Here is a 17164-nt window from a genome sequence, read left to right on the forward strand (position 1 = left end):
AAATCATTAGACACTGGCGAAGTCCCTACTGACTGGCGTGCTGCACATGGTTCACCCATCTACAAGAAAGGTTCCAAATATATTCCAGAGAATTATGGACCTATTTCTTTGACATGCATATGTTGTAAAAAAAATGGAACATGTTGTAGCGCAATCATGACACACGCAGACAAACATAACATCATGTATCCCCTACAACACCGCTTTCGAAAAAACAGATCTTGTGAAACTCAACTTTTGGAATTTTGTAGATGATGTCACTAAAAATATGGATTCAAAACAAACAGATATTCTTATAATGGACTTCTCCAAAGCTTTTGGTAAAGTCAGCCATAATTTGTTAACACACAAATTAAATTACTATGGGATACAGGGGAAAACAAATGCATGGATACAGGGCCTCTTATCATGTCGTACCCAAGCAGTTATCCTAGAGGGTGAGACTTCAGGCTATGTCCCTGTAAAGTTTGGAGCGCCTCAAGGATCTGTTCTGGGCCCAAGTCTGTTTTTATTTTTACATTAACGACATACCAGTTGGGCTAAATTCAGCCATACGCCTATTGGCAGACAACACCATTGCATATCTGGTAATAAAATCAAACAGTGATTGTGAAACCCTTCAAAAAGACCTCAACACACTAGGCATTTGGGAAAATACATGGAAAATGGTTTTCCATCCTGACAAGTGTAATGTCATGTCCATCATATGAAATAAAAATCCGTTCGTATATAATTACACTTTACATGGCCACATTCTTAAACATGTTGATAAGGCAAAATACCTAGGTGTGACAATTCAATCAGATTTAAAATGGCACAGTCACATAAACAACATATGCAATAAAGCCAACAGCACACTAGGTTTTCTTCGAAGGAATCTAAACATCAGCTCCACCTCAATAAAGGAACAGGCATATAAATCCTTAGTCAGACCATCACTAGAATATGCCTGTTCAGTTTGGGACCCTTACTTTACTGAGGATATTAACAAAATAGAAAAAGTACAAAGAAGGGCTACTAGATATGTCACCAACCGACACAGTAACACCTCAAGCGTTAGTAACATGATAGATATTTAAAATGGAGAGACCTCGCACACAGAAGAACAAATGCACGCCTGGTCATGTTCTATAAAATCACATATCATCTCATTGCAATCACAAAAACAGACAGACTAAGTCAACCGCTCAGACAGTCCAGGAGCATGCACACACTCTCATACCACATTCCATCCTGCAGAACACAAATAAGACACATTCTTGTTTTCCACGCAAAATTAAAATCTGGGACAGCCTTCCCCTGAGTATTGTGATGAGCGACTCTATAGAGTCGTTCAAAGTAGCCGTCTCCATCTACACCTACAGTCAGTAAATTCATCATGTGTAAATAGTTTTATCTTAATATTTGAAAATAATAAATTAAAAATATGCACTACCAATATGTAAAAAAAAATTTAGTTTTTTGTTTATTATCACAAATTTGTTATATTTCACTGTATATATGACTATATATAACAAAGCAATGCGCAGTACAAGTGATGTAAACTTCAACGTGTTGAAGGCGGTCATTATATAGTAGAAGATAACAACGACATAACATTAAAATGTAACTCACAGAAACGAACTAAGCATTAGACAGAATCCGATGAGAATAACAAATATAACATCAAAACTAAATACATAAATTTGGAATAGAAAAGGACCGTGACACGTCTTATAGCAATGCAAATTCAAACTCAAATATAGAGGAAATAAACGACACAACAGAAACACAACGTTAAAATGTAATACACACAGAAACGAACTATAATATAACAATGGCCATATTCCTGACTTGTAACAGGACATTTTTTAAAGACCTGAGATCACCCCTAGTTTTTGGTGGAGTTCGTGTTGTTTATTCTTTAGTTTTCTATGTTGTGTCATGTGTACTATTGTTTTTCTGTTTGTCTTTTTCATTTTTCGCCATGGCGTTGTCAGTTTATTTTCGATTTATAAGTTTGACTGTCCCTTTGGTATCTTTCGTCCCTCTTTTAATGACAATGTTAAATATAACATTAAAATGACAACATAACATTACAGGACTACAATACAAATAAATAGGAGAACATATTGGACAAAGAAATACACGAGTCATAGCTAACAAAAGGCACCAGGTTTAAAATTAAACACGCCAAAAGTGCATTTCCTCCACACAAGACTAACTAGTGACACCCAGATACAAAAAGTTTGAAAGCCAAAACAAGTACAAAAATGAGACGAACTTAACAGAACTTCGATATAATACCCCCTTCCTACTAGTAGTAATGTACCAACTTCGACTGCATATTTGATATGAATTTCCACACTCATTCAATATTTAAGAGCTTACAGCTTCTACTTAGCTTTTATAAAACATCAACATGACTGATGACAAAGTTGCTAACCTAGTGTTATGGTTAAAATAAATGGTTCATTGGAAGAGACCAAGACTTACTTGATTAATATTTCGTACCAACTTCACATATAATACATGATGGTCTTCAAGAATGGAGACTAGGTAAAGATGGTGTTTATCATCCTTAAAATATGTTAAAGTGGGCTTTTCATTGTCCAAGTACATTTTTATAAATATATTTATATATTAACGAGAAGCAAGAAACACTATTGGAACAAATAAACAGACGACAACCACTTAACATCAGATATCTGTATTAGGACTTTGGAAATAATGATGCCAGTTTGTTTTACTCACACATTGTTGTTAATATAAGGGGAATATATACGACTGTAATACAAGTGAGCTTACTTTAAATAAACTATAAAGAATGTTTGGTGTTCAGTTTTTTGTTTTATTTTTACATACTTCAATCCAGGATTAGCAAGCTACAGACAATAAAAGAAAGATACAGAATCCAATGTTTTTTAAACAGGTAATTTCATACCTTTACCTCATGCATTAAATATAAAGAAATAAATTTGGAAGTTATGCACTGTCCACACTAGGGATTATTTCTGTAAACAACAAAAATCTAAGACCTTGTAAAATAAATAAAGTATCAAACATTTTGAGATTTGTGGCGTTGTTCCTTATCTTGTAAACAAAGGGAAAAATATAAATTAATGATATAAGTAATCGAATTCATAAAACATAAAAGCGAAACAGGCGCTCGTATTGCAGCCTAAACAATCGTCTAGCGCGACCGTATTCTATTCAAACCTTTCCTGTTTTTCTTTCTTTAAAACAGCAGTTGGAAATCATGATAGGAAATACAAGCCCAGGAATATCGTATCAATTTGGAGATATATTCGTCGTATGCAGGCGCTGCTGGAATGTTGCTACAACGAAATGGAAAGCTCAAAACTAGGAAGCTGAAATCATATCCTTTGTCGTCAAGTTTTGTTTTCATCCGACCCTCATCGTCAATATCTAGATGTAAGTCAAGATATGAGTCAGACTTAACTGTATCTGTAGTATCCTTTATTTCCAGTTCGATGGGATAGATTCGTTCAACATAGTCACCAAATTTAGATTTGTTAGTGAGAGAACATCATCTATATAGCAGAACGTAAAGTTTCTTATTTATATGACAATCGCTAAATAATGACAACAATATGTGAGCAAAATAAACAGACATCGTAGGCATAAATGTAGAAGAAAATATGGTACAGCATTCAACATTGTGTTATAATCTTAATCACTATTAAAACAAACAACTACGTCATCAAAGAAACACACAATGACATAAAGCACTATATAGACAACCAGTTTGCTTGATCAAACAAACTTGCTAAGCTGAATCTACAATAAGAATCCCTGCGCGCGCACATTTTTCATTTCTGATCACTCTATTTTGATTTCACTTATTTGAACAATTGTAATTGTATTTTTTTTTTGTCTAACATGATTTTTGAATTCCCAAGATTGACGATATTTATTATAGTCATGCAAATAAGGATTTATTCAGTTGTTACATAAATAGTTCAATTCGTAGATCTATACAATGAATTCATTTAATTACTACGGGGAATCCCTGGTAGTAATTTAACAAAACAAGTGTCAACAGGTTAAAGATGTAAGGATTGATATTATTAAATTAGAGATATCAAAACTTCCGGAATACATGCACTAAATGCGTTTGTCATGGGGAGGATACAAGACTGTTTTAAAGAAAACAGGGATGTTATTGTGGAATTGCTGTCACGGAATCTAAATCAAATTGTGTTTAAGTTGCACAGAAGAAATATAATATCGGACAATGAAAAGCTTGGTGTTGAATGTAGTTTGTCACCTGCTTTAGGAATACGAGATTTATTTTATTACATAGAGGAAAATGATAAATCTGAGGAATTCATTGATGTACTTAATCAAACTGAAAATGGCGGAATAGCACATCTTGTTCGCCGTAAGTAAATTGCACTGTGATATGAATATCTGGTGAAGCAGTTAGACGTTGGGCAAAAGGTAAATTCTGAACTGTGATTATTTATGAAACGAGTTTTACAACCTTTTTCATGTGTGAGTCTGAAAAAAAACCTTATCTTAATTTTATCTTACAGTAAAATCCATTGTTTTCCTTGTGATAATTTAACTTTCAAAGTTTTTTTACGTTGGTGAAAATAAAGGAAAAAATACCAAAAAGACAAAATAAAACACCATAAGTGAAATTATTACAGACATTCGTTTGATGCGTTTGAGCTTTTGATTTTGCCATTTGATTAGGGACTTTCCGTTTTGAATTTTCCTCGGAGTTCAGTATTTTTGTGATTTTACTTTTTACACACCAAGGTACCGAAAAGTCAAACAACAGTCATCTGCTCATCTTCTTCCTACCGTCGTGTTATTGATTGCAAGTATAGATTAATAAATCGGGTCTAGGGTGGCTCAATCTAGAAATAAAGTCTACTAAAGACTCATCAGTGACGCTTGAATAAAAAAAATATTTAAAAGGGCAAATATAGTTCAAATTTGAAGAGCATTGAGACCAAAAATTCCTAAAGGTTTTGCCAAATACGGCTAAAGTAATCTACTCATTTGCCTTTATTCAAGTACACATTAATAGAAACACATACTAACCAATAGTTTATTAGAATTATTTACAGTAGTGGTAGAGATAATCAACAAGAAACCGAAGGATAGAAATTTTAAGATACAAGCATGAAAATAACAGACAAAACATGACAAAACAAAATTTTGAATTAGGTGCTAATTACATCAAATTTAACGGTTAATATTTGATTAAAAAAGATATAGCCTAAATATTGTTATATTGGAATCTAATTTGAATAGGGTCATAAATCAGTACATGTTTGTCATCGATTATACATTTTAACAAAATACTATTTAATCAGATTACAACTTTAATTTAAAGTCAGTCTGTTTACCGATATAAGGTTTGTTTCGAAATCTAATATCTTGGGAGCTATATAAAATCTGTTATAAAAGTCACATACTATCCGATTTTTGAATGATTTACAAAAACTTTTGAATAAAAAAATCGTAAAAACATTTTATTTGCGTTATAAGCGCTTTATTAAATGAATTGTTTTATTAGTTTCAGCAAATTATTACTTTACATCAGAACTGAAAAATTCGGAATTTGCTATAGGCACGGATGTTGTTTTGTCCTGTGAAATCAGTAATGATCGTACCGTTCAATGGTTTAAAAATGGAATAGAATTAACCACATGCTCGAAATATACCATAACAAAAGATTTTCTTGTCCACCAGCTGATTATTTTGGATGCTCAGGAAGAAGATGCAGGCGATTATTTATGTGAATGTTGCTACGCAAAGACAAGATGTAGACTTAAAGCAGGTAGGGCAGACTAAATATTTCTGATGAAACATAGGAATTACGATTGACAGTCTTTCAAGTGACCTTTCTTCTTTAAATATGAGACTCAAATTCAAGAAAATTTACGTATGATAATTTATTCTTTGTCATAAAGCTAGTTTTGTGCATGAAGCAATTGTAAAAATATATAATTCAAAACATACGTCAGCAAAGTAATAAAAAACACATTCCGAATATATTAAATAGAGCTATTGAGCTATCACTCAATCAGCTTCTACTGCTTTACGACTTACGCTTTAACATTGAATCTTTAATTCAGTTATTTACCATTATAGATAGTTTTGAAATATTCTCAGCCTTTGCATCTGATATTGAATAAAAAGAAGCAGATTATTCATGCTCCATATATATATATAAAATATATATACAACTCGTCTAAACATCAACCCAACAATGTTTAGCTTTCGCAAATTTGTTTGTTCTTCACTCGCCGGGATTCTAATCTAGCGTCGTACTACAGTACATGATATATAAGGCATGGAGATGTTATTTTTACAGATCAGCTAAATTATCTATAGTAAAGGATCCTACAAATTAATGTAAGATACAGTCACAGAAAATAATTATATTTATAATTACGTCTGAGCCAGTGACAACTCTACAACAGATTTATCCATCGGATCACCAGCAGTGATGGTGATACATGGCTGTGTATATTATGTATATACAACTCGTCTAAACATCAATCCAACAATGTTAAATCTGTAAATTTGCTTTCGCAATTTTTTTTTTGTTCTTCCCTCGCCGGGATTCTAACCCATTCTACTGAGATATCGTGACACCAAATCGCCTGCACTGTAGCCGTCCCGCTAGACCACACAACCACCGTGGCTTCCTAATAATGAAGCTTTCGGTAACCGGGTGTTACTTTTTCACGTCAGTTTTAATCTAGCGTCGTACTACAGTACATGATATATAAGGCATGGAGATATATATATAAGTACGCCTGAGTCAGTGACAACTCTACAACAGATTTATCCATCGGATCACCAGCAATGATGATGATACATGTCTGTGTACATGATGTATATACAACTATATACAACCCAACAATGTTAGATCTGTAAATTAGCTTTCGCAAATTTTTTAGTTTTTCCCTCGCCGGGATTCGAACCCATGCTACTGAGATATCGTGACACCAAATCGCCTGCACTGTAGCCGTCCCGCTAGAACACACGACCACCTGGTCTTCATAAAAAATGAAGCTTTCAGTGGTCGAGGTGTTACCTTTCCACGTCAGTTTTAATTCAGCGTCGTACTACAGTAGATGATATATAAGGCATGAAAATGTTATTTTTACAGATCAGCTAAATTATCTATATATATATGTATATATAACACTTTTAATGAGAATTGTTCTCTAATATCTATCTTGAAGTAGTAATTGAACTTAATGTGTTATATAGTCATGCTATAACAATGTTTCCATTCTCAATTTTATTATAAAGTGTAATATAATATATCCCTCTCATTAAAACGTTCAACTATAAAATTCAAAGCTAGCCAAGCGCTTTAGATATTTAAACTTCGACTCTCGAGGTCAGACACATTGGTGTATCCTTGTTAAACTTTTAGACAAATATACAGTTTTGAGCTTTGTTCCTCAATTTTTTTAGATGATACCTTGTATCTGAGCAAACCCTTTGTCATAATGATTTACAAACAAAATGTGTTTTTTATATGCGATTTCATTAGACATGGTCGTCTTTTGTCTTGACGTTTTGTAGTTAAAAACATATATTTAATGTGTATTCAGGTTTACAAGTAATTAAAGCTCTAAGAGATGTAGAGTTGGTGAAAGGAGAAACTCTTCATTTAAGTTGCAAGTTGAATAGAGATTTGAATATTAAATGGTTGAAAAATGGCAGAGAAATTTCCTGCGACAAACAGACAGATTGCAAGAAAACTTCTCAGGAAAATTTGTTTAAATACACATTGAAGATGAAAAATATCAAGATGATTAACAGTGGAGAGTATAGTTGCGTGTGTGGTAATTTCAAAACATCTTGCTTTGTGATAATAACAGTAAGTAAATTTGTACAATGCAGTTACGAAAAACATATAAATGTCATTGATAGACTTAAAAACTATTCAAGCCTTACCTTAAAGCCACTCTTTTGTATAACTTGATTGAACGAGTTACTTCGTAATAATCGAAAGAGTGAAATAAAAACACTTTGAAAATCAATAGAATACAGCAGAACCTGTTTTGCTTGCTATTTGGAATCATATCGTTGTTGTTCGATATGAAAGTTTTCATGTTATTTTCAGATTTTATATTTTTTAGGAAAAAAGTATTTCCGAGATAGAATATTAATTATTTAAAAAAAACTATGAGCAATACATGTTGCTCAGACAAATATCCACTCCAATATCGTATAAAAAAAGCTTCGACATACCAATGTAAAAAGTAAAATAACAAAAATACTGAACTCCGAGGAAAATTCAAAACGGAAAATCCATAATCAAATGACAAAATCAAGTAATAAAACATATCAAACGAATGGACAACAAATGTCATATTCCTAACTTTGTATAGACAAATGTAGAAAATGATGGATTGAACCTGGTTTTATAGCGCTTAACCATTATATGACAGTCACATCAAACTCCATTATAATCATAACGGTGCGTGAACAAAACAGACACAATAGGTTAAATTGTCAAAATAGGGATACAGCCAGTAAAACAACTTAAATGAGGAGATTAACTGCCCAATTTTATTTATGTTAAGAAAAGTAACGATAAAACTATTAATGAAAGGCAGCCTCGAACAACAAACACTGAATTACAGACTCCTTTGATAATAAAGTTACGGTAACAAAAAAAGGTTTAAACCTTTCCTGCTGGTATGTACATGAAGAATCCCACAAAATATATAATTTCTGACAATTAGATAAATATCAAATACTTTGTTATATTAAAGGACATACCGATAGAGCAAATAATCAATGCAAGAACAACAGAAAAATTATATGAAATACAAGGGAAAAAAGAGGAACTAGCACAGAAAGAAGAAGAAATTGTTAAAGAAGAAACAAAACTTCTTGAAACGAAAACTGAAATAAAGAATAGAGAAATGGAAATCAAAGAAAAGGCAGAGGAAATAGAAATTCAAAGATCGAAATTAGCTTTAAAAGAAAAAGAAATGAAAGAACGAGAAATTCAGTTGGAATTGAAAGAGGCCAAATTTTGCGAACTAGAAATGGAGAAAATTATGTTGAAAAAAGATTCTTTAACCTTGACGCAACAAAGTGAAGAATTGAAATTTACACGAGCAAACGCAAACATGATGCAAAATGAATTGGAAAAATTAAAAAACGAGAAGACAGAACTCGAAAAAAGAATTGAAATATTAGAGAAATATATTGATAATGGAAGTGTAAAGCATGCACAGACAATCTCAGAAATTAGAGAAACCTATGAAAATATGATAACAAAAATGAAAGCAGAGCATGATGATACATTATCTAGTATTGATAAAAAATTGGAAGGTTTGTAATTTACCTGTAAAACCTTTTTTTATAGCTTTTAGGGATATTTTGTGTCATCGTTTCTCTTGGTCGTTCCCATTTAACGTATTCATTACACAATTTCTTGTTTCTTGTTAGTGATCTTAAGAAATTCACTAATCTTAAAATCACAGCTTTCTGAGATAAATTTTCTAGTTAAACATTTTGTTCTACAAATGTATATAAGAATATTTTTCAGGTAACCGGTACATAACTATGTAGATTTATACATTTGGAAGTTACTGATAATTCTCAGCAAAAAATAAAATCACTATTATTGTGAGAACAGCGGTCTCCTTTATAATTCATCCTTTTTTGTGTTTCAGAGATGCAGCAGAAGCAATCTGGAATATGTGTAGTTTCATAGTGATGAAATGTACAGAACTTTCAAGCATCGGTTTGCATAGTATTTTCTGAATTATGAAAGAATTGCAGTAAACTGTTTCAGCTGTGTTCTTTTTTATTTAGCATAATTTGAATGCAGAAACACATTCAGTTTTTGTTCGTATAAATTGCACCCAGTACCCTGCATTAAAAAGAAAGACATATGTACAGTCGACTCTCGTTTGAATTCTTGTTTCAAAATATATTGTGCCAAACTGTTTTTGAGGTAACTGCGTAATAATATGTGAGTATCCAAAATATTGGGCAATTTTGTCTTTCTTTTTTTGTGTGCATTTCTCGTATACAATTAAACCGAATACTGTGAACAAATATAAAAATTATAAAATATATGTTATTTTTATATGAATATTCACCATGTCTTTTTTCATTGATTTATCAGAGTTTGTATAAAATAACATGTTGTAGACTTGTGCTTCAGTTGAATACTGCCACACATTTAAATTTATTACCTATTCATTCAAGAGATTTTTTTTATATTGAACAAGTTAGTTTAATCCTGTCCCGGCTTTCAGAAGCCAAAAGCCTGTTATTTAGTGGCTATCGTTGGTTACTGTTATTTATATTTTCTTTATGCTATTTGAATCATCTTATCATGTTGGATCTTTTTATAGCTGACTAACCGGTATGGACATATAGTTGCTTTTAACCACGTCGTTTTGGACTCTTGTTGTCAAATTTGAAATCATACCGAATCTTGCTATTTTATAATGCGGTTTATCTCTTTAAAAGAGGTTTTTCGGAACCCTCATTGTTTGCCCTATCCATGCACACTATTTCCACCAAGTTTTCGGGAAAATGTTACCTAAGTTTATAATGAAAATATTTTGAACAATTAATGGAAGTGGATACGAGAAAAATAATTAAATGTATGGTAATTGGTGCTAAACAACACTGTGTTTGACATCAAAGCTGTCAAGTGAAGCCAAGCACTAAATGGGTCACTTGATTTGACAGTTTACACAGCTGAAAAAAGGGTGGTCGCTGCGCCCTGTTCAAACTTTGTAGTTAGTACACCGGTAGATATAAACGTAACATAATCGATATACCGACTACACGATGAACAAAATAGTAGAGATCATCAAAATATATTTTATACAAAAATCAAGCAACTATAGTTGTCAACAGTAAGCTAATAATTTTGTACAACCTATATATTTGTTTATTTTGAAAACCATTTTTGAGACATAATGAAATTATTAAACGTATACTTTCCGAAAATATATCATTCGGATAGGATTTTATAAACGTGTTTACGACAACTTTCGCAATGTTTGTTGAAAGATTGATTCAGATTTGATCATTCTATGGTCATGATGATCAGACGTGCAATCAAGGGGCTGCATTTAATTCACTGGTGTCGTATTTTGCTGTCTATGATCCTGCTGATTAGATTATATGATTGAGCATTGAAAATGACCTTCTATTATAAGCTTATTATATTTTTCTTCGTGTGACGATTTCTTTTAAGTGTGATTATATTGCTTTTAAATACTGGTAGTTGCAATTCTATACTAAACGTTTGCGTTTATTTACTTTAATTTGTCTAAGAATGTTTCATTTTAAGTTCTTCTAGAAAAGCGCTATTTCTTTAAAAAAAACAAACAAGATTTTTGGCTTTTCATTTGTATTCAAAGTCACATTGTTACATGTACTTTATGATCAATCACAACACTACAAAATCTGTAACTTTGATTCTTGTTCTGATAAGTGTGTGACAGGAGTGTGTAAAGCGAATGAATTAATGAATTCCCTATTTTTCAATAAATACACAAGCATTTATTAGTTTTAAATTGATTTTCTAACAACATTAAAACATTGGAAGATCTTCATCAGTAAATTGTTTATTGGCATGGACCTTGTTTTACCATTGTCAATGTAGTCTTTGCCCTGCAATGAAAAACATATAAGGCATATCATGGTAAATGCTGAAACTATGGCACCATTTAAAAAGGTTTCATAACTTTTGAGGTCAGTAAACGACTACCAAATTTATTTTTCTCTGAATAACTAGAATTAAGATAAGTAAGCCTTGTATTTATGAATCGAAATTCTGATGGTCAATCACTCGTAGTTCTTTTAATGAAAGTTATTTTGGATTACTACTGTGAAGTTTTACAAATATATTTTGAAAAACAGACTTTCAAGTTTGAGCTTTGAATATACAAAACTCTTTGTTTTATGTGCTGTTGGTTTACTGTCTTAATGAATTATACCCAATATCTTCTTTTTTACAATTGCAGACATACCAGCCAAAGGAAAAAATGATTTATCATCGTAAATAATACTGCGTCATAAAATTGATGCTTTTATGTTAAGAAATTACTAGTATACTTACATGCAAGCAGAAGCTTCCATTTCACAAGTATTGCCATATGTTTTCCCATCACTTCCGCAGATAGGAAAATAAATGTATGGGCACATTCGGAGGCATTGTGTGTCTACCTTTGGAGCTTGGGTTGCTTCAACAAAACAAATGTTACGACAAAATTAATTCAAATATTCTTGAAATATAAATTATTATGTAAGCTCTTCATGTTTTCAACGTTTTAATAATAAAATGTCGTCGATCTAACTTAATTCCAATTTATAACATTGCCAATTGATTTTTCAAAGAACATGCATTTTGAAATGCAATATTATAGTATGTAAAAAGTAAAATGAAAACAATACTGAACTCCGAGGAAAATTAAAAAAAAAAGAAATACCCTAATCAAATCTCAAAATCAAAAGATCAAAAACACATTAAACGAATGCACGGCATCTTCGCCAGCCAAGGGTTACGATCCACTTCACTCCTCTCCACCCTTGGTGAATTGAGATAGAATTGCGGCGACACAAGGTAATGACCCCTAAACATACGACTATATTTGGTGACAATTTGAATTATATCGATTAATAGAAATTCCCATGTATTTTTCTTGCACACATGCATGAATGTCAACGTACATTTTCGTTTCCTGCTTTTCCAAGTGTGTAGAATTCAGACTCTACAGTGTTTTACCTCAAAATTGAAGAGTTCAAGTGCTACCATTGGTCAAGAATAATGTATTCAGAATACGCGTGACTGTAATCTACCGATAGAGGGCGCAACATTGTTATCCCAAATGTTGGCCTTATCTGCTAAGGGTGGAGAGGAGAGAAATGGATCGTAACCCTTGGCTAGCGAAGATGAATGCATGGATAACAACTGTGATATTCCTAACTTGGTACAGGCATTTTCTCATGCAATGTTAAAGTATGTAACAATATTGCCATGTTTAAAAGTGGTATGATTAAAAGCTCCGTTTAGGTATGTACTGACAATTATTAATAGAATTTACTTACGAGCAGGTGTCGTGGCAACAACACATGGACCGTTGTTTACTATAGTCAACTCTGTTTTCAGCCTGAAAAAAACATCCTCATTATATTCTATAATTAAACCTAAATTTGTATGAATGAAGTCGGTGAGTTCCACATTATAAAATTTATATAAGTTCTAATCATTATGTTTTTAAACGATGTTATTGATGAGGGTTTGGATAGGTTAACATAATATAGAAAATTTACAAATGAAAATAAAAAAGAATAGGGAATAATGTGACGAAAATAAAGAAAAGAGACAAATGGCCTAAACAATTACCCTTCCAGATCACCTGAGATCACCCCTAGTTTTTGATGGGGTTCGTGTTGTTTATTCTTTAGTTTTCTATGTTGTGTCGTGTGTACTATTGTTTTTCTGTTTGTCTTTTTTATTTTTAGCCATGGCGTTGTCAGTTTGTTTTAGATTCATGAGTTTGACTGTCCCTTTGGTATCATTCGTCCCTCTTTGAAGTATATAGAAACACATTCAAGTTTTAAATGCTTTACTTAATCAAATAAAAATGTCAACAGCAAAAGACAACGTTTTTGTACAAAAAGACCCCCATCAAGACCCTTATTTATAATTTCTAGATATTTTTTTTCTGTCTTATGTTATATCGGTTACATTCATAGGTTGAAGAGCATCTGTAGTTTCAATTTAAAATGTACCACAATTCCTTTGGAGTTTACTCTTCGTATAATGAACATATTTTCATGGAATTGATTATATATAGATATAGGAAGATGTGGTGTGAGTGCCAATGAGACAACTCTCCATACAAATAACAATTTAAAAAGTAAACCATTATAGGTTAAAGTACGGCCTTCAACACGGAGCCTTGGCTCACAACGAACAACAAGCTATAAAGGGCCCCAAAATTACTAATGTAAAACCATTCAAACGGGAAAACCAACGGTCTAATCTATATAAACAAACGTACATTAAGATAAGGAGATGTGGTATGATTGCCAATTAGATAACTATCCACAATTATCCACCAAAGTTCATGTTACCAATTATAGGAAGCATTACGGCATTTAACATTGAGAAAAATCCATACCGTATAGTCAGCTTTAAAAGGCCTCGACATGAAAATATGAAACAATTCAATTGAGAAAATTAACCAAATGTATCGCAAACCAATTTACGAAATACAAATATGACAAACATGAACTTAAGACAACCAACCACTGAACTACAGGCTCCTAACTTTGAGTATGCATTTTTGTCACACAAGTCATTGTTTGTGTTTGTGAATCTCTTGTGTCTATTGGTATGCTGCACACTGAGTTTAGAATAAACTTCTCTGTGTTCTCGTTTTATTAAATTTTGGAACGTAAGATATACCAGTACGTATGAAATTAAAAGATTTTGCAAGGGGTTTATTACAGCTATTTTCGCGATTATCTATCAATTGACAACATAAAACACAGCTTGAGTACGTCTTTGTTCCAGAAAACTGAAAATTAAACCTCTTCGAAAATAAATCATTTGACCGATTTATCAAACATTTTTAACCATTTTTGGAAGCGAATACTAACAGACATTCTGTCAATCTTGTACAGATGAGTAATTGACTGTGTACATTATGATTATTTATATTTCATGGTCAAATAGCAAGCAAAAAAAAACAAAAAATTAGTTTCTGGGTACACCAGGGAGACCCTTTATTCTAATCGTACCCGTTGACCGTGTGGAAAAGTATGTAGTGGTATAATTTTGGTCTTTCACCAGGTTACGCACTTCCAATGGTGTTTTTCTTCTACTTGTACTTACTCACAAGATGCTGCTCCCATCACACATTTGTTTGAATATGTCTTTCCATTACTGCCACATACTGGCATATAAATCATAGGACATGCTCTCAGGCAGCTTGTATCAACGGACAACCCAACAGCTAGAAAAGTATGAAACAATATATTATTTTTATACTATTTTTCATTTTATCATTTGACATCTACATGGAGATTGGTAAACTAGAATTGGCAAATAAGTGTATTGAATATTAATCTAATAAATCGCTGCTGTATAAAGAAACATAACAGATATTCGTTATAGTAGAAAGCACTAATCTACTCTATCTGTTGACTGGACAATACGATTGTTCACGTGGTAGATCAAATAATAAAAAGACAACTTAATTATTGATAACATTTTCCTTCGAAAAAAATCATGTAAAGTGATTACTATGATTTGATCTTTTCTTTTTTTTTATCTGTTTTGGGAAAAGATAACATTTGCTGTATTTGACTACTTTTTTTTTTATAAATTACGGGTCCGAAATGCTGTTCATCTTTTTAATTTGACCCTTTTAACTGTCACTTCGCGTACAAAATGTCATGAATTTATGGCACAAGTGAATTTACTTGACATGTTTTTTCGTATTAAACTCCTTTTACTCAAAAAGAACACTTTATAAAGTGTAAAATGTATGACAGTTCACTTTTAGTTAAACAAACCAGTCTAAGCATAAACATAGGTAGATGTTGGGCATAAAACAGCAAAGCCACATACTCCCTCTCCCCAAATACGGCTAATGTAATTTATGCATTGGATAATACAAATATCCTTAGTATTCCGAACAAGAGAGACATCACTTTTATGTACTTTGAAATATACCAAATAAAGTCAACAATTTGAAGGAACGACAAACAAAATAGTACAGTAAGGACGTTTCTAAATTAATTCAAATGATGGCTGTAAAATTTCTGGACATGGAACAATTATTTTCTAATAAATAGGATTAGCGTTCAATGGAAAAGGGATGTGTTCCCGTTGTCGTAACTACAATCCCGTTCCCATTTCACAAATGTGACCTACCGAATAAAGACTATTTACCGGATTGGTGATATAATGAGTAACACGACGGGTGCCACATGTGGAGCAGTATCTGCCTACTCTGGAGCACCTGAGATCACCCCCAGTTTTTGGTGGGGTTCGTGTTGCTTAGTTTTTAGTTTTCTATATTGTGTCTCGTGTAGTATTATTTGTCTGTTTGTCTTTTTTCTTTTTTAGCCATGGCGTTGTCAGTTTATCTTAGATCAATGAGTTTGACTGTCCCTTTGGTATCTTTTGTCCCTCCTTTATAAAGATCTAATGTGAGACGTCATCTCAGACGAAAGCAAAAAAATAAATTGAATAAACAAGCAACATTTGGAGGAACATTTAGACCTTTTATAGGGATTATTATTTATATATGTACATAAATAGTAAAGAAATTATTACACTTACCAAATAAAGCAAACAAAACAATACACAACTTCATGGCTATCAAATTCAAATTAAATTAAAATTAGTACACTAAATGTAGATAAGATAAAGGTATAATTTGTCATGAAATACTGACACCTGTTTCTGGTGGTCATATACAAGGGACAAGGTCAAGAATAAAAATAGTTATGATTACTCATTTTGCGAATTAATAGTATTCATGGAAATCTCCTTATTTTTATATAAAATGTTAAAATATGACCATGAGTAATGTGTATTTGATAACACAAGACAAACAATATTTTATCAATGAAATTTTAACTAATATTACCGTATAACTAAAATCTTGAAAATTCAATTTTATTTATTCATTTTACAACGCGATTGATGATACCGTTTAAAATTTAGATCCGTTGATAGATCATCACATATAATTGTTTTTATTGTCATTTATTGGGTTACAGTATATCTTTCGTGCTTGATTCATGTGAAGATTTGTTGTTAAATTACAAAAGCTATCATTTGTTCTTTTGAACTTTATTAAAACAGCCAATTTATCAACAGTAACATTAAAATTTTAAAATATTTGCCATACCAACCAAAAATTCTTTAATTAATTTGGTATAGTAATAAGCCATTTCTCTATTACCTTCGTGTCAGATATAGATCGACTTCGCGACAAGGGCAGATCTTTATCATGGATACGATACAACACGATCGTATAGTTGTGATTCGTGTATTTGGAATTTAAAACTACGTAGAAAGTAAAATTAAATGCTTAACACTTTTAACCCCGCCAAGTCAGGAGCCTGTAATTCAGTGGTTGTCGTTTGTTTATGTGTTACATATTTTTAAGGT

At 32.0% G+C, this 17164-nt stretch overlaps 2 protein-coding genes across 2 annotated transcripts; one reads left to right on the forward strand and one right to left on the reverse strand.

Annotated features, from left to right (window-relative positions):
* Window positions 1-3901: 3901 nt before the first annotated feature.
* LOC139527702 (uncharacterized) lies at window positions 3902-12330 on the forward strand. The gene is made up of 5 exons (XM_071323324.1): window positions 3902-4384; window positions 5534-5797; window positions 7593-7861; window positions 8763-9330; window positions 9675-12330. The coding sequence occupies exons 1-5, from the start codon at window positions 4123-4125 to the stop codon at window positions 9713-9715; spliced, it is 1404 nt and encodes a 467-aa protein (XP_071179425.1). The 5' UTR covers window positions 3902-4122; the 3' UTR covers window positions 9716-12330.
* Window positions 11507-16440, reverse strand: LOC139527703 (four-domain proteases inhibitor-like). The gene is made up of 5 exons (XM_071323325.1): window positions 16328-16440; window positions 14873-14993; window positions 13078-13139; window positions 12089-12212; window positions 11507-11640 (listed from the first exon to the last, which is right to left on the reverse strand). Exons 1-5 carry the CDS (start codon window positions 16359-16361, stop codon window positions 11595-11597), a joined length of 387 nt encoding a protein of 128 aa, XP_071179426.1. The 5' UTR covers window positions 16362-16440; the 3' UTR covers window positions 11507-11594.
* Window positions 16441-17164: the final 724 nt, after the last annotated feature.

The sequence above is a fragment of the Mytilus edulis genome, chromosome 6 (assembly GCF_963676685.1).
Source record: "Mytilus edulis chromosome 6, xbMytEdul2.2, whole genome shotgun sequence".
In the NCBI taxonomy this organism is placed as follows: Eukaryota; Metazoa; Mollusca; class Bivalvia; order Mytilida; family Mytilidae; genus Mytilus; species Mytilus edulis.